Below are 18,709 nucleotides of genomic sequence, written 5' to 3' on the forward strand. Positions count from 1 at the left end.
TGTGTTTCCTCCTCTTCAGCTCTTCTTTGGGGGTAGTATTTGCTCAGATTTATCCTCTTATATTATATTAGCTTGCAGTGACAGTTTGTAATATAATATTACACGTGGAAACTCTATTTATTTTAATTACCCTATAGTTTCTGAAAAAATCCATTACATTTCCTCTTCTTGTCACTGGTAAATTCATGTTTTGTGGATATATTAAAGTACCATCTCATTTTGCTTTCTTTGATTCTTTAGATCCACAGCTTCTATTAATTGTTGCTCTAGTCTCATTTCTTGCCATTAAAATATAAGTATTTAAATGTCAAAGAATTTTAATTGATTATACATATATAGCTCATTCTGCCTTGCAATAATACAAACTATTGATGAAAAAGCCTTGTATAATTTTATGAAGTTATTAAAAACTTAAAGGATTGTCTGAATATGGTTGGAAAAAATCTACATAAAACAAATGAAAACATGGCAGAAATAGTTTGATTTATGTTTCTTTCATTTTTCTAATGAATTTTTAATATTTCCCATGCGTCCCACTTCTGATCTCTTAAATTAATTTTCATCCTTTCCATACCCTTTTCTTATATGACAATAGTCATCCAACCTTATGTCTACATTTCTGTTCTTAATAACTTAATTTTTCTGCTTTTGTTTTATTCTTAGAGCTTTGAAAAATGTTGACTTTTGATTTATAGTGATTGATATGCTCATTATTTTCAATGTTCATTTTTATATGTTATCAAAATAATATTTCTTCATATACTGTGGCAGGAATCTACTTAACACAACTTCTCTTTTTAAGTATTCAAGTATTTGGAAATCTGGGGAGTAAGAATGTTCTTGATGCAATTTCCTACAGCTGCAACTTTATCTTCTTTGATAAACTTTTATTTTTATGAACCAGAGCTGAGAATTTATCAAAGGCCAAAACACTATCTTAAATTTAACATCCCTGTAATACCTTATTTTTAACATTGTAAACAAAATTTCCCAGTATAACTTAAATTCAAAATTGATATCAACAAAGACAAATATGATCTCACTTACATGTGGTATCTGAGAAGCAAAAATAAAACAAAAACTCCACCCAACTTGTAGAAAAAGAGATCGGACTTGTAGTTATCAGAGGTGTACAGGGGCAGGAGGGGAAATTGGAGGAAAGTGATCAAAAGGTACAAAATTCCAGTTATAGTATAAATAATGTACAACATGATGACTGTAGTTAATATTGCTTTATGGTATGTAGAAATGTTGTTAAGAGAATAAATCCTAAGGGTCCTCATCACAAGGAGAAAATTTTTGTTTTATTTTTATTGTGTCTATAGAAGATGGTGGATGTAGCTGAACCTGTTGTAGTAAGCATTTCAAAATATATGTAGATCAAACCATCATGCTGTATGCCTTAAACTTAATAGTTATGTATGTCAATTACTTCTCAGTAAAACTTGAAAAAATTAATAAAAAATATTAATGTGTAAAAAATCAGTATCAAGCTACACGAAGACATATGTCATTCTTTATTGATGCAGTATGATTGATTCAGTATGTAATTGCATCTTGATTAACTAGATGAGGATGGCCACCGGCATTCACCGTTGTTTTTCCTAAAGTCTTCGTTTTGGTCCCAACATCAAAATACTCATCATGAAGTCTTTGAGAATGAAATGAATCCTGAGGATTCCTCTGAGGGTTCTTTTGAACCCGTGTCTCCAGAGTTTCACGGAAAAGAAGCCATCAGGTAATTAATGCATCATGTGACTATGTACACATTTCACTAAAAACTAAGTTGCAACAGGGACAACCACAGGTGAAATGTTACAGATAAAGTGTTTCTGAAAGTCCTTTTCTTTCAGGTATTTCTGCCATCATCCTAAAAGACTTCTTCATAATTAGTAGCTTTGTGACTTTTTGCTAAACTTGGTGCTCTCTAAGCCTCATTTTCTTCACTTATAAGAAATGTGTAATATAATTCCACAGAATAATGTCTTCTTCTTGAGTAATTTAAAGAATCAGTGAGATAATTAAGCAGATATGTCTGTAACAAAATAGGAACTGGATACGTGTTAGTCCTTTATCCATATGGGTTTCACATTCATGTGCAAGTATATAGTAGAAGTTGAATAGATAAATCTGAAACTTTTAAGAAAGATCTAGAGACACAAATTTAAAAATGAAGATCTAGGTGAGAGTGGAAGGAATCAAAGTGGGTAATACTGTATGGCGAAGATTTGAGAATAAGAAAAAATAGTTGGTCAGTATAGAATCCAGCTTAACCCGGAAAGTATGCTGAAAAGGAGAATTAAGGGAATAATATGGAAACCAAAAGGGAACAGAGCCAAGGACATAGAGAGGGCCTTGCAAGAAGAAAAGAGTGAGCAGTTGTCAAATCAGTGATGAGGTTTACAAAACAGAGACTGAAAAGTGTCCACTGGATTTGGTGGTTAGAATGTCACTGGTGACTTGGTTGAGAATAGGTTCAGTGGCATGGTACAGTTACAAGCTATGTGTCTAAAGTTGGAGATAAAGAAATGGAAACAGTAGAGACTCTTATTTTGATATATTTGTGGAAGGGAAGAACAATTAAGTAATTGCTAGGGAGGATGCAGGGCTGATGGAAAGCCCCTCTCCCCTCCCTTGCTTCTTCCTTTCCTTCTTTTCTTTCCATTGTAGCTCCCCCTTCATTTGTTAACTTAGAGAAATAGCTGGAATATGTGAAATGCCAAGCTTGATGAAAGTCCAAGCAGGTCTGTGCAAAACTCTTTTGGGGGTGGTGTGGGCTTTTGCTGTTGCCCTCCTTGGATCTCGTTAAGATGGAGCCTCTTACCAGTCTCCTATAAACCAGTCCCACTTCCACTCTCCATCTCACTTGGTGTTTCCACTGAGCATCCTAGCACTCACACTAAATTTCTCCATTGTGAAGTTTAGGTTCAATCATGAACTGTAGTGTTGGCAGTTACCATAATCTGTGTTATTAGAAATTGTATTTACCTCACAGTTGCTTAATTCTTCTTGCAGAATCAGAAATGTTAAAAAAGAATATAATGGAAAGCCTGAAAAAGTAGAAGCATTGCAAGGTAAAGAGAGAAACTTCATAGTTTTGATGTTTTTAATTTAAAAAAATTTTTTTCCTGAAAATACAAATAGTCATAGTGGAAAATCAGAGAATGAATATTGATAAAAAGAAAAAAAATAGAAGTTTCTACTATGAGGGATGGTTACTAATAATGCATATTTTTCTATATATAAAATATTTTAAATAGTATTATATTACTTACGCTGGTTTATAGTCTTTGATACGAATTTGTCAAACTGAGCTTGGAGTGTCACTGGATTGTTTTTACTTTCATAGAACTTTCATCATCTATTTTGTGCTCTGGTTTGCCTTATTTTTGATTCTCTCACAATATGATTCCATATGTTTTATGTCTTCAGAGAATCTCTTAAAATTTCTGGGATGCTAATGAAACTCTTTGTTATTTCCCAATGAAGTTAGATAATTTTTCAGATATTAGAGAAAACCATGTCAAGTTCTAAGGATGCGTGTATAAAAATGCCTGTGACATGTCCTTGTTTCCAACAGACCTATCTTGAGACCATGCCCACACTCCCATGATACAAAACAGAGTAATGACTGGTGCCCAGGGAAACTACACCATCCTCTGCTCTGAGCTAACCCTCGTTCCTTCCTAACATGGAATAAACTACCCCTTTGCCTCTCTACCTGACCCTTATGTCCCCAGCTCTGGGACCCTCAGAGAGACTATTTCTTAATAGAAATAGAAACTTTCTTTTGTCCAGGAGGCAAATACTCTATTCGGTTTTTATTCCTTGTAGCTTTGGCTTTATTCTTTAATGTTAAACGTATATATTCTTTGACATTCAAAGGATTTGGGGTAGGGAGGGAAGTAGAAATTTATACTCCCAGTCTTGATCCAGTAGCTTCAGAGAAATTGATGGCTTTGTCTTCATAAATAGATACAATTAGATACATACTTTTATAGAGGACATATCAGAATACTAATGAACTGAAATGCTAAGATATATTTCACTCTTTCAGTTTTTTAAAAGCCCATTTCATCTGAACATAATCCAAACTCTGATTTTCACATTTTATCTGAAACAGGCATATTTCTTGACATATATGAAGGACAGATCACTGCAATACTTGGACACAGTGGAGCTGGTAAATCAACACTGCTAAACATTCTTAGTGGGTTGTCTGTTTGTACAGAAGGTAAGAAAATAATTTTACAAAACAAGTTGGCTGATAAAACAGATTCCTCAATCTGATGATGTAAAAGAAAAATATTTCTCTAAAGCAGACTTCTTACAAAGTTGAGTAATTTAGAATGGGAAATGTTTATTTCATATCTACATAAATTAGAATGCTTGTATTTGTATTCTTGCATTATTTGACATTCCACATATACTTTGCATTGCTTTGGACACTGATTTTTATGTCAAGACTAATCTGAATTTTTCAATATATTAATTATGTAGTTATAAAATGGAAATTTCTTCAGCAAATATCCTGTATTATTACTCTGCATAGTTCATATCCTGATGTTAAATGCTTTAAAATTTTTGTCTACAGGATCAACCACTATTTACAATACCCAACTCTCTGAAATAACAAAGATGGAAGAAATCAGAAAGGACATTGGATTTTGTCCACAATTCAATATTCAATTTGACTTTCTTACTGTGAGAGAAAACCTCAGGCTATTTGCTAAAATAAAAGGGATTCAACCAGAAGAAGTGGAACAAGAGGTAGCTGAACATAGTATAATTGATGGCTTTGGAAATAATTTACTTAATTTGCTCATGACCATAGCTTTGTTTAACTATTATTTTACTCTTTCATTAGTGAAGCTTAATTAATGAAGGTCTAGAATAAATTCTTTCTAATTATTAGAGATTTAAGACTGCTTAAAGTAAAATATTTTCTATTAATTTTTTGATAGGTAAAAAGAGTTATAATGGAATTAGACATAGAAAACTTTCAAGATGTCATTGCTAAAAAATTAAGTGGCGGACAGAAGAGAAAACTAACATTTGGGATTGCCCTTTTAGGAGATCCTCAGGTAAGAGGAAAAATATCTTCGAGATTAATTTTGATCAAAGGATATAAAACTATTATTAAAGTCCAAACTCTATTTTAATTGCCAAATATGAGAGAAAATTTATAATAAAGGACCATGCAAGCCTGTTAGGGATGTGGTGGAGGACTGCATTTGAATTTAGAAATCATATTGGTTTCCATGCTACTTTCTGAAGATACTCAACTTTGAAGTGGAAGGTACTTTCATATATTTTCTCCTCTGTAGGTTTTGCTACTGGACGAACCAACTGCTGGATTGGATCCTTTTTCAAGGCACCGAGTTTGGAACTTCCTGAAGGAGTGCAAAACAAACCACGTGATCCTTTTTAGTACCCAGTTCATGGATGAGGCTGACATCTTAGCCGGTGATTCTTTGTTTCTTTTTTCTAACTAGTTATGTAAGGATTTAACATGAGAGGTATTCTCTCTAACTTGTTTTTAAAAGAAGAGAATCATGTTTGCCATCCATCTGAGTGAGTGTATCTGAAAGATACATTTTGCCTCCAAGGAATTCTGATTCCCCCTATGAGTTCTTAGAACCATGCTTTATCTATCTTGTCTGTAACTTTCTTGAATGTCTACATTAATCACAAGTATATTTTTAAAAATTTGAAGCTCCAACATTACCTTTAATATATATAAAATTACTATATATATATTTGTATATATAGGATGTACATATTTATTGTTGGAAAAAAACTTTTAGCTGGGAAGAATTCTTTTTAAATTTACAACCCTTTGTTGCCTTCTTAGGGGGATCCTTTCTTCACTGAGTGAGGTGTTGGGTATGAAGATTGGAGAATTAGAGAGACAACAGATACTTTTGCCTAGGAAATAGTGGCAGGTAGAGAAGACTAGTTTCAATGAGGCAGGAGAGCCTGTGGAGGAAGAGTCTAGAAAAAAATGAAGTCAGAAGTGGTCTCAGTGAAGGAAGAGAAATTTCTGTTGTTTGATGTGTAGTATAAGACTATTCTAAATGTCCAACATGAAATCTAAGATAAAATATACTTTACTTCTCATGTCAGTTATCTTCTGTCTCAAAAATGCTATGTTGTCTCCAAACTCAGTGCCTTAAATGAATAAGCGTTTATTTAGTCCTTGAGTTGGAGAGTCGGCTGCTTAGCGTGAGCTCACCTGGAGAAATTTTTGGGTCTTGAATGGGTTCACTCACATGTCTAGTGGTTGTGTGGCCATTGGCTCAGGTGACATAAGTAACACCAACTACCATGTAGGTATGTAACGTCTTCCAGCAGGCTAGCCTGGGCACCTTCTGATGGTAGTGCCTGAGCCTCAAGAGAGCAAGACCCAACACGTAAGCCCATTTCAGGCCACTGCTCGCCCAGGTCTGCCAATGTGCCACTGGCCAAAGCAAGTCTCAGGGTGGAAGCTGGTGTCACGTGGTGGAGCAGGTCACTTTGCCCACAGTGGAAGAACACTACAAAGTTACATAACAAATTATGTGGCTGAAGGGAGAGCTGAGGAATCGGGCATTCCTTGCAGTGTTTGTACCATTGGGTTAGCAGTGAGGGATACAGTGAATTTCTGAGTTGTGCTTCAGGGTAGGCACGGGGGTGAGAGGTGATGCTATACCCAGGAGCGCAGTTGTGTTGTGTTTGGTTTCATATTGAAAAAGTCCGTCAGAGATTTGGTCTCCATAGTACAGAATATACCCACATAAGGAATTCACACAATTTAGTCTTTCTTTCTTTCTACTCAGATAGGAAGGTGTTTCTGTCTAATGGGAAGCTGAAATGTGCAGGGTCATCTTTGTTTCTGAAGAGAAAATGGGGTATTGGATATCATTTAAGGTAACGTATTCTGGGTGTCATTTCTAATATGAGTGTATAAATACTGAAGGGTGAGCCTCATATTGTAATTTCATGTAATCCTATACAGATTTAAGAAAGTCAGCTTAATTTTGGGGGGAAATTGATTTATAATAGACACTATAAATATCTCCCTCATTGACCTTTTCTCTGTTGGTTACATCTTGGTCTTAAGCATGCGAATTTCTAAAGTTTATGTGTCTTTCAATGTAACGTTTTTGACTAATATTTATATAAGAAAAATCTGTATTTATGTCCCCCCCAAGCAATTAATCATTTTTAATAAAGCATTTTGCCTAAAAGTCTAAAATCATATTCCAAATCCACTTAATAGTTCAGAACTGATTAATGAAGTTAGCAGGATTTGCTTGTAATATATATGTATTATTTCACCAAAATCTGTCTTTTCATGAGCAGCAGTAATGGAAAAGAATTCAAAAGACTTATGCCTTTTTTTGAAACATTAGTTTACACAGGAATGAAATGTGTAATCTGGACAGAATGACATCCCTCATTACACAGCACATCTCTGATGCCAAGTTAACAGCAGAAAGTAAAGAAAAACTTGTATACAGTTTGCCCTTGGAAAGAACAAACAAATTTCCAGGTAACTTACTGTGTGATCACATAGAATACAACTATGGTCCATGATTATGCTGATTGCATTTTTCTGCTGTTCTGTCAGTTGTGTTCTCAAGCTCACACACATGAAAAGACTTATTCATAGGTACTCTGTCTCCCATTTCCAATGTAGTGAAGTGTGTTACCAGATATGGTTTTGAGGTAAGGGCAACTAAAATTTCTATGAATGTAGTTCACTGAGAAACCCAGATTTGCCTTCTTTGTCAGCATTAAATGAAGCTTTGAAATATATCTTTTCTGAAGCAAAAGAGACTTTTTATTTCTGTTAGAGACACAGATTGAATAAGACCTTATTTTGAAAACACTTGTAGCAGTTCCATAGAGTCTTGGTAAATTATAATTTTTAATTATAAAAGTAGTATACTCAGTGTAAAAAATTTGGAAAATACAAAGAAGAAAAGAAAATACAATTTACCCCATACATAATGAGTTTTTAAATAGACATACAGGTACATACCTATATAATGCTCACATAGCTATAGCAATTCAAGAGATTTTAAAGTTATAAAACTAAACTGATATGCAAGATAATAAAATAGATCTGAAAGATAAGAAGACACCTTATGGGAATGTTTTTCTTAAATTAGTGGTAGATCTAATACGAAAATATTTTTAGATTATCTATCCTGAGTAATCTTTAGAATTTAGTATTATAGTGGACTCATTATCAATATTAATTGCATTGTTTTATTACTTTCTGCTTTTTAGATCTTTTCAGAGACCTTGAAAAGTCTTCTGACCAGGGTATAATGAATTATGGTATTTCCATGACAACTCTGAATGAAGTATATTTGAACCTGAAAGACAAATCAGCAGTTGATGAGCCAGGTATAAAAATGTGTGTCTAGCAGAAAATTAAGAAAAAGGAAAAAAAAGTGACTATGCATTCATTTATATTTGCAGATCTTTATGTGGAATTCTGCCTAGAATGTATATGAGATATAAATATGGCTGTCCACTTTTAAAAGTATAATTATTTTATATCTACTTAATCAGGCTTGGTGCTAAACAAATCTCTTTATGACATTTTTTCCACCTCCTATGTCAGTTACAGTCTCATTCCTTTGCAATGCCCACTTACCCCTTCTCGTCAGTAGCTCTCTGATAATGTCCTGAATTCTGGTTTTGTCTCTTACTTGCTATGTCCTGCAAGAATGTGCTCTTCCTTAGCTAATCAACCAGTTCTAATTAACATATTGACAGATAATTAAATAAGATGTTATCTTCCCTTACTTTGTAATAAAAATAATTTAGAAGCCTAGCATGCATCAGCCATTGTGCTCAGCTGTTGGGTTATATTGTTCTTAATTCCCATAAATAATTTCATGACACAGGTGAGAAGACAGATTTAGAGAGGGTGAGTGACTAGCCACAACCGACAGCTAGCGTGTGGCACAGGTGGGATTTGAACAGGAGTCTTTCATGGACTTTCTGTTACTTAAAACCACGGTGTCTTGAAAGAGCCACTGAATGTCAGTCGTCAGTGACGAACTGGTCCCGTGGAGGAGACAGAGGAGACAGGATGGAAGAGAACTTTTTAGAAACTCAGCTATTTGAATTTATCCTTGAGTTTTCGCATAAGACTTGCTCTGCAAAAATCCTTTAGTGAGGAGTAGCTGTTGTTGGTATGAAAGAATAAATGCTTCCTAGACAGCATAAACCATCCCTTCAGACTAATTTGCTCACTTATTGGAATTGGATCCATTATATTTGTTTGGAGGAAAAATTTTGAATACCAATGTTATGGATATCAATAGCTTCGCTTGTTAGATGTGTCATTTCAAGTATTCTAATATAATTTTTCAAAGTTGCTAAAGAGAAAGTACAAGTGACGTAGCCTCTTATAACAGTTTGTCGCATGGTTCTAGATTTGGGCATTCAGAGACAGGAGGAAATCTGCGTGACCAGAGGCACTGAAATTGAGTCTGAAATGGAACAGGCTCTCTGTTCTCTTCCTGAAATGAAAAAGGCCATCAATTCTGGAACTCTCTGGAGACGGCAGATCTGTGCGATGGCAAGGCTTCGCTTCCTAAAGTTAAGGCGTGAGAGGAAAATTCTTTTGTCCTTGTAAGTTTCAGACTGTTTTAAATCTCTTTAGTCCACATATGCAAAAAAAGGTTCAAATGTGAAAAAAAAGTCTACTAATTTCTTCATTCGTTTAACAAGTCTTTTTGAGTGGCCACAGTACTATCCTACAGTAGGGAATACCATTGACAAGGCCTTGAGACGTAACTGTCTTGTGGGGGAGGAAAGTACCAATTAATAATTACCTGATAAATGTTATTTATTCATTATGTCACAAGTCTTTATCAAAGCCTGTTGTGTGCTAGGTATTGTTCTAGGTGGTTTGGTTATATTAGATCTACACCCCTGTGGTATTTACCTTCTAGTTGGTGGGGGTAGATAAAAAAAAATAAGTAGAAAAGCTGAATACATTATATACTAGGTTACACAAAACGGAGTAAGGGGAAGGGGAGGACTGGTGGGAATTGGAGCTCATTATAATTCTAAATAGGGTGATCTGTGTTGCCCCCACTGACATGGTCTCATTTGAGCAAAGAGTAGAAAACATGAATGGGGATTAGCAAGTAAGTGGGGACGAATGACAGTTTAGAACAAAAAGCATCTGTTGTATTTGGCAAAAGGGAAGTCATTAAAGGTTTCGGAAAAGAAGGCCTGAGAAGTCAGCAACTCTTCTGAGGTTCTTGGTCATGGAGGGAATTCCTGCTGTACTCCTTCTATAGACACTAGCTGAAGGGAGACGAGAGTCAGGAGGAAATTGCACTTTTTTATGAAGGGGAGGTAGAACATGCTTCAGTGATGATGGGAAGAGCCAGTAGAATGAAAGTCACTGAGGATGCAGGAGAGATGAGCCAACTGTGCAGGGTCCCAGGGAGGATGGGAAGGAACAGGGTCCAGAGTGATACTGAGGACTTGCCTTTGATACAAGCAAAGGTGTCACCTGTTACAGCAGAAAGGAAGAGTGAGACAATGAATGTATCTGTGAATGTGTTTTCTTTTCTTTTGGCAATGATAAGACCAGAGGGGATTTCTACCTGGTGCACTTCATTTTTTTTTCTCCATGAAATGTGAGACTGAAAGTGTAGGAGAAAGAGGTAGAGCCTGAGGTTTAAAAGAAGGTAGTTACTGCGAAGAGTGGATGCACCTACTTATTAGAGAAACAGAAAGATTGCTTGGAAATGTTTTACTCGTGATTGGTGGAATGAGTTCTAGGATCTATAAATGGTATATGAAATATTGTATCTAGTTTCATTAAAGTGAAAATACATGGAAAATAACAGCTGGTGAAAGTTAAAATTTTACTTGAAATTGTGCACAGTGCAAGCTTGAAGCCACAGTGTGAAATAGGGTTTCTTTCCCTTCAAAACTACCTGGGCATACTCTTTGAGGCCCCTAGTGTTCCATCCATAAAACTGGGTGTCCTGGTTAACCAGCACCCCCACAGAGAAACCTTCTGGATCTCACCTTCTCTCTTACTGTTCTGTTACCTTAGAACCTTCTAGTGTAATGGGAATTATGCAGAAATTTGAGCCCATTTTCAAATTGGTCTCACGTTAGCTTTTATTTTATGTAACTAAATGCCATATCTGTATGTAGAATTTCCATAGGTTGGCCTTTAAAGAGCATGTTTGTGACTTAATCAGAGGGAAGAATGTTTTAGACTCACATTCTCACTTTGTCTTACTTAGGTTAGTGGTGTTTGGAATTGTTTTAATCCCCGTCATTTGCGAGAAGATAATGTTTGTGGTATTTCATCATACTCATCGATGGGAGTTCTCATCCAGTATGTACTTCCTTTCTTCGGAACAGCTCCCACAAACTCCTCTTACCAGTCTGTTGATCATTAATAATACAGGTGAGAAATAGGGCTTAAGTTCAGTCTTCATTTTTATTATCAAAGGACTTTGGAGAGCACAAACTTAAGAGGCAAAAAGACCTATCTTGCAAACAGCTTGAGGGACAAAGGTGGTGTATGTCCAGCTTGCTTCATTTTCAGATTAAGGAAATTGATGAGCTTGTTTTCAAATCAAGAAAAATAAAAGACATAATGGAAAATATCAAGTTCACTTAATTTCATGCAGGTGTTTTGAGTGAGTCACTAGTACTATAAACATTCTTGCTAGGTTAGAGAGATGTAGCAGGTTACATAATGGGTGGGACTCATTTATGTCACTAGAACAAGCCTGGGTCATGAGGTGTGTATTTTGTATGTACTATATGTAATTACAAACATTGCAGAGTTCTGGCAAGTTTATAAAACTCACGAATGGAAAGTTTTATTCCTGTGAGAATTACACATCTCTCAGGAATTAACTCTTCTTAAGAATTACTAAGTAAATGAACAATTTCTGAAAAGAGTCTATTACACTCAAGATGGTAGGCTGGATTCCAGTGTCCCAGCATCAGAATAGGTTTCATCATATTCTCAAAGAGTGAGGGTCTCTACCATGTTATGCTGCGTATTCCTTAGCATGAGAAGAAGCCATTCTTATTTTAAAGCTTTGGCATTGATTTTCTCACTCTTATGCTGCCATTCTTCACTGGCTACATTAGGATCAAATATTGAAGACCTTGTACAGTCACTGAAGCGTCAGGATATAGTTTTGGAAGTCGATGACTTTAGAAATAGAAATGGCTCAGATGATCCGTCCTACAATGGAGCCATCATAGTGTCTGGTGACCACAAGGTATGTTTACTTCCTTGTACTGTTTTTCATAAATGGCTTTTTGCAACATTCTAATACTTTAGTCTATAGAGAAGCAACTCAGTCATTCCATAATCAGGGTAACTTGACCACTGTTTTGGCACTAATTGAATAAGGTATGAAGTTTTAATCCTATTAAAGGGCACATTTTATCTTCATTAATTTCTTAAAAGGATCATTTTTTAATTAAGGATTTTATTTGTTATAAAAGCAAAACATGTTTTATAACAACATGGATGGACCTTGAGGGCATTATGCTAAGTGAAATAAATCAGACAGAGAAAGACAAATACTGTATGGTACCACTTATAAGTAGAATCTTAAAAAAAAGTCATACTCAGAGAGTAGAAAGTGGTTGCCAGGGACTGGTGGGGGAAATAAGGAGAGGCTGGTAAAAGGGTACACACTTTTAGCTACAAGATAAGTAAGTTCTGAGGCTCTAATGTGACATGGTTGATAACTGTAGTTGATAACACTGTGTGTGTAACTGAAATTTACTAAGGGTAGAACTTACATGTTTTATATATATACACACTAAATATATACATGTGAGGTGATGGATGTGTTAATTAACTAGATGAGAGGAATCCTTTCACAAGGTATATGTATGTCAATCACCATAATACACACTTTAAATACTTTAAATATTTTACAGTTTTATTGTCAGTTATACCTCAATAAAGCAGAAAAAAGTAATACTGTTTAATAGAGAAATTCAAATATTACTAGAGTATATAGGAGGTAAAATTCTCTCCATAATTTCATTCCTTTATTTTTCCATATTATGTTTATGTTAATAAGTTTGGTAAATATCATCTACACTCTCTTCCTTTATAAAAACACAACTCACTGTATAGAATGATCTCATATTTGTAAATGTATTTTCTAAATTGGAATCAAATTAGATGAGTCCTACAACTTTATCACAAAAAATCTTAATCTTGGACATCTTTCCATGTTAGTGAATGTTTATGTATTTCATTTACAGAATAAGTCACTTGAATTACAAAAACAATACATCCTTGTACTAATTCAAATAGGCAGAGGTGTCAAAGAAAATTTAATAGTCTCCTCACCCTAATTCCACCCTGGTAATTTACAAACTGTGCAATAACTATATTTACTCTTACGAATTTAGATCTCTTATATTTGTATGCTTTTTTTTTTAGGATTACAGATTTTCAGTTGCATGTCATACCAAGAGACTGAACTGTTTTCCTGTTCTTATGGGAATTATTAGCAATGCCCTTCTTGGAATTTTTAATTTTACAGAGCTTATTAAAACGGAGAGAAGCGTATTTCCTTCTGTAAGTATAGCATTGACTTATCTAAGAGGCAGTACAGCCTGTGACAGAAAGGGCAAGGGTTCTAGAGTCTACCACCTGAGTTTGAATCCTGTTTCTGCTGCTCATGGGCAAGTTTCTTAGCCACTTCTTGCTTCCCTATCCTCCCCTCTAAAATGGGGGAAATAATCGTACCTACTTTATCTGATTATTTTGAGAATTAAGTGAATTTGCTAAATGCCTAGGACAGAGCCTGACATACACATTTTTCATTCATTTTACAAAAATTTCTTTAGTGTCTGCTGTGTCCTGGTAATACAACATAAACAGAACAGACAAAAACCCCACCCTGGGGAGCTTACATTTTATAAGAGGGAGAGTAAACACTTCATACATGTCTGGTATTATTCTGAAAGATCAAGAACTTTTCAAGTAATTTAATGTTTAGCTTCATTAACATTTAAAAATTTAATGGAAAAATTTATATACATAATAAAATTCCTTACCTTAGTAAATCAAATGTAAATTATCATTTCTGATCCTTTATGCAGATCTATATTTCCATTACATTTATTACCACTTGATACACTATCAAGTTGTTTCATTGCTGGCCATACCCTTCTAGATCTAAAATCTTGCCTAATCAGTAATTACACCCAGCTCCCTAAGATATGTAGCATGAAAAGAGTCAAGATCTGAAAGGACACGGAAACATTTAAAATGACAGAGAAACATCAACTGTTTAAGAATCATAGTTTGGGCTTTGTTTGATTTGCAATCCAGAATAGTTCTTTACATTTATTAGGTACCCTATACGTATTTTCTGAAGTTAATGAATGAATGGATTTGCTTGGAAACCTAGAACCCCAGAGAAGCCCCAAACCCAAATCCTTAATCTAATGGAGAGTTCCATGGGGGAATTTGCTGAGTATGTCATATACTCTGATTAAAGCAAGTGAGGAGGATATACATATGTATGTACCACAGTAAGATTTATGAGAAGGTATGGTCCAGCCCTAAAATTACGATTATTTAGCAGTTCTACACAGTTTTCTCTATAATTTGTATCTTGGCTGTTTTATGTTTTATATCTTGTGGAGTACAGTGCAGTATTTGATTGTACATGATTTTAATCCATTTCTCATCCTTCAGATAATTCCTGACATAAGTGGTCATGATAGATAAAAGGGGAAAATCACAGAAATTGGGTGGACGTTTATGAGTAGACACATAGTGGTCGTGGAGAATACATTTTACTGGAAAATTTCACAATAAGGAAAGAATATAATGCCAATTCCAGTTTGGGTTTTTTTTTTTTTTTTTTTTGCACATGAAATAGGGCAATTTCTGCACTTTTGTTTTAGTTTATTGTTTCTTAGTCTGTTGTTAGAGCAGTAATAAAGTTACCCTGTCTGGAAAATAACTTAAATTTATAATAAGACTATAAATCTTTATAATGCCTTAAAGATTGTTTAATTTAAACATTTCTAGAAGTCAAGAAATTATTTATGAAGAGATGATTTGCTCTTCTCTGATTATATCTTACATGTAGAAATAAGAACATAAGAACAGCTTCAAGACAATTACTATTAGAGTTTTAAAGGCTCTTATTTATAATTCATCTACTTGGAAATAGGGAACTGGGACAAATAACTTAGTTCAGTGCTTCAGAGACTATAAGTGTAGTTCTCAAGAGCTACATACATATCTGTCTCCATTTAATAATGACTAGATGCAAATATGAGAGAGAAACTATTCATGCCCTCTAAACACATGCTTATAAAATTAAGATTTTGAATTTCTTTTGAAATCATACAGTTCTTGGGAACGATGTCTGCCATTAAGGGTAACAACACATGTTTACTCTGTGTTTTCTCCTTAAACCAGGTATATGCTTCCATTCCAACTTTTTCACTATTTCCCTAAAAGTACTCTGTGTTTGATTGTATGATTGGTAACAATTTCAATAGTTTACAGATGTGTTTTGGATTTTCAGGATGACGTAATACTGTCACTTGGCTCTTTGGATCTTCTTTTGCTGTTACTTGTAAACTGCGCTTCTCCTTACATTGGCATGAGTAGCATCAGTGATTACAAAGTAAGAAGGAGAGGGAGAGGGTGTTGGGGAGGAAGAGAGAGGGGAGGAGGGGAAAGAGAGAGAGAGAGAGGATTGTATCTAACTTTAGTAACTAGAATTTCACTGTTTTATACACACAGGATAGCCCTTTAAGAAAAATGTTTTACACATAAATTATAGTATTCTGATCTCATTATACATTCTATTAAATGGTTAGTCATGATATCAAAGAGTTCAGAAAGTTCACTATTGAACATAAAAGGTTACCTTGGCTTTAAAGGGAATCATACTAAATGAGATTTTCAGAGATGAAAATGTGCTACTTTTTGACTGTGTGTAGTTATTTCATAATTCCAAAGGGAATTTGTATTTTTAAATGTAGTATGAAATATAAGATATATCACATTTCCAGACTTTTAACTACGCCGTTGTAAATTGGGCTTCAGAAACTTATGATATGGCTATTTTAATCTGTCTACACCAAAGGGTAAATAAAGCAGCTTTACAGACGGGTCAGTCTTTTCCTGTTGAGCCAATGGCCATAGCTTTCCATACTGGATGTCAGATACTTAGGAAGATGCTGTTTTCCAGTCACAGAGACATTATTTTCTTTGGTAGTATCAGTGTCTTAGGTGTCCTGTGACCTGCTTCCCGACACTGGGGCTAGAAGATTACTGAAGCTCAAATTTATTGTATAAAATAACATAGACTAAGCGGGGAGGATGTAGCTCGGTGGTAGAGTGCGTGCTTAGCATGCACAAAGTCCTGGGTTCAATCCTCAGTACCTCTGTTAAAAAATAAATAAACTTAATTACTACCCCCCCCCCCAAAAAGACTTAACTGCAAAAAAAAAAAAGTAGACTAAAAAAAATAGCTTCTGCTACAGTATACTATTTCTAAAATTTACTAAAAATTAATGTTTTCACATAAACAAAATATCTTTTCTGCCTAAGATCTCAGCCTCTCCTGTATCCTTTCTATTTCTTTATCAGCAAAAAGTTCAGTGTCAGTTGTGGATTTCAGGCCTCTGGCCTTCAGCATACTGGTGTGGACAGGCTCTGGTGGATATTCCGTTGTATTTCATGGTTGTTCTTCCAATGCATTTAACTTACTGCTTCATGTTTTTGGAATTCACATTTCCATTGGGATTCTTGTTTGCTCTGGTAAGTGTTAATTTTTTTCCCCCAGGCCACATATAATCATAGAATCAAAACCAAAAAAATTATTTTCATTAACACTTTGTCATTAACAAAAGGCATATGCAAGAAAATTGTCTTTGAAGCTTTATGATCGGATTCTGTCCCTGCCCCCTGTCCCATACATGACCCACAGTCTCTAACCTTGCTGATAATCCTGTTGTTTTCAGATGGTTTGCATAGCTGTTTGTGCAGCTTCTTCCATGTTCTTCACATACATCATTTCATTCATCTTTCCCACGGGGAGAAAAAATAAGGGCTTTTGGTCTCTTGGCTTCCTTATGGTAAGTATCTGTATACATACACGCACATTTACATTAAGTTTTCTTAAAGTTCATTTCTACAAATGCAAAGTTAAGTGTACGTACTTTACTTAGAAAAGAATGAAACTGCTTCTTTTGCATTTCCATTATTGTTGGACCATGTTCATGGTTTCAGGTTTTTGTGCCTTTTCTTTTTCATACTTTCCATCTCTTCTTTGAGGTTTCTCTTGTACTCTTCTGTTTCTTTGGAAAGAAACAAAATATCTATAGAAATCCTGGCATGTCATAGCTGAAAGACTAGATCATTTTGATCAATCCCTTCATTTTATAGAGTAGGAAAAAATTAAAAGGATTAGAACTTAACCCAAGCTTCTCAACTCAGTGAGGTTTTTCTTCTAAGTAATTCTTTTTATTAAAAAAAATTGTGATAGGTCCCCATACTGACTAATAACATAACCAAAGAACATGAAAGCATTTTATTAAGTAAATTAATAATTACTTAAGGTATACTCTGCTGTGTCTCCTTCTCCATGCCTTGTTGACCTCTTGAGCAGATTACCATAGCCTTCTATTTCAAATATTAAAATAGTCTCATTTTGTTAAGATTTGCTTTAAGTACTACATAAAGGCCAGTCAAGTCCAAATGGTAACTTTCATTTCATAAATGATGTAAATCTCTCTTCTCAACCCCATTTCAGGCATTCCCTTAGTTTGAGGACCAGTGGTGAGAAAGAGAGCAAGTCCTATTTTACTGTTTCTTTCAGAAAGCTTCTGGACTTCCCTTTCTCCTTTATGTTATGGGGACAGGGTGGAGGGATTAGGGTAAAGAGATCAAGGTCTTTCTTCTCTAAGACTATTAGAATTACATTGGCTGGTCATTGTGGGTAATATCCAAAGGTTGGATTTAATGTAGATAGGAATGTCACAAATACAACCAGTTGAAGAATTATGGCAGTTGAAATCCTAAAGGCTATTAAGTTGCTTCTTAGCTTCTAAGTCACATCCCTGTATACCTAATCATATCATTTTGAGTCAGTTTTTTTGGTGACTGTTAATATGATGGTTAAATGTCATTAATAAGGTAATACGCTCTTTACCAGTGAAATTAGTCCTTGATCTGTTTTTTCCTTCATGCATCCCAATAAAAAGGTAGATTTGTCAGTTTCACTTTTTAATTAATTTTCCTTTATGTGTTTTGAGACTTTTATTGGATGTTTTTTAAGTCTGGAATCATTATGTAGTGACCTTATTTATTCTACCTATGGTTTTTGGTCATAAAGTTCAATGTGTCAGATATTAATATAGGTTCACCAGTTTTCCTTTATTTAGTATTTGCCTAGTAAGTTTTTTGCCATTTGTTTACTTTTAACCTTTCAGCATCCTTATGCTTTAATGTATATCTTTTGTGAAGCAAATGTAGATGGATTTTGTTGTTTTTAAATTCAGTCTGTCTCTGCTTTTAATTTAATGAATTTATTGTAATTGTTAATGAACTTGAACTGGTTTATATCATTTTACTTTGTACTTTATGTCTGTGATATACATCAAGTGATTACCCCTCTCTCTTGCCTTTGTTATTTTGTTTGATTGAATT

At 34.7% G+C, this 18,709-nt stretch overlaps 1 protein-coding gene across 6 annotated transcripts in view; it reads left to right on the top strand.

The window, feature by feature from the left end:
- The window catches only part of LOC105085697 (ATP-binding cassette sub-family A member 10), a 65,387-nt gene that overhangs the window by 15,817 nt on the left and 30,861 nt on the right, over nucleotides 1-18,709 (top strand). For 5 of the 6 annotated variants that reach the window (XM_010975960.3, XM_010975958.3, XM_064495610.1 and 2 more), the window contains 16 exons: nucleotides 1,570-1,738; nucleotides 3,016-3,074; nucleotides 4,124-4,234; nucleotides 4,595-4,770; nucleotides 4,965-5,084; nucleotides 5,328-5,466; nucleotides 6,819-6,909; nucleotides 7,395-7,534; nucleotides 8,278-8,397; nucleotides 9,438-9,636; nucleotides 11,280-11,446; nucleotides 12,145-12,278; nucleotides 13,466-13,603; nucleotides 15,576-15,677; nucleotides 16,649-16,819; nucleotides 17,023-17,136. In XM_010975960.3, the coding sequence (XP_010974262.2) occupies nucleotides 1,570-1,738; nucleotides 3,016-3,074; nucleotides 4,124-4,234; nucleotides 4,595-4,770; nucleotides 4,965-5,084; nucleotides 5,328-5,466; nucleotides 6,819-6,909; nucleotides 7,395-7,534; nucleotides 8,278-8,397; nucleotides 9,438-9,636; nucleotides 11,280-11,446; nucleotides 12,145-12,278; nucleotides 13,466-13,603; nucleotides 15,576-15,677; nucleotides 16,649-16,819; nucleotides 17,023-17,136 (2,150 nt within the window). The remainder of the gene's footprint in view (nucleotides 1-1,569; nucleotides 1,739-3,015; nucleotides 3,075-4,123; nucleotides 4,235-4,594; nucleotides 4,771-4,964; nucleotides 5,085-5,327; nucleotides 5,467-6,818; nucleotides 6,910-7,394; nucleotides 7,535-8,277; nucleotides 8,398-9,437; nucleotides 9,637-11,279; nucleotides 11,447-12,144; nucleotides 12,279-13,465; nucleotides 13,604-15,575; nucleotides 15,678-16,648; nucleotides 16,820-17,022; nucleotides 17,137-18,709) is intronic. The other variant, XM_064495611.1, reaches the window with a different exon arrangement.

The sequence above is a fragment of the Camelus dromedarius genome, chromosome 16, assembly GCF_036321535.1.
Source record: "Camelus dromedarius isolate mCamDro1 chromosome 16, mCamDro1.pat, whole genome shotgun sequence".
Lineage (NCBI taxonomy): Eukaryota > Metazoa > Chordata > Mammalia > Artiodactyla > Camelidae > Camelus > Camelus dromedarius.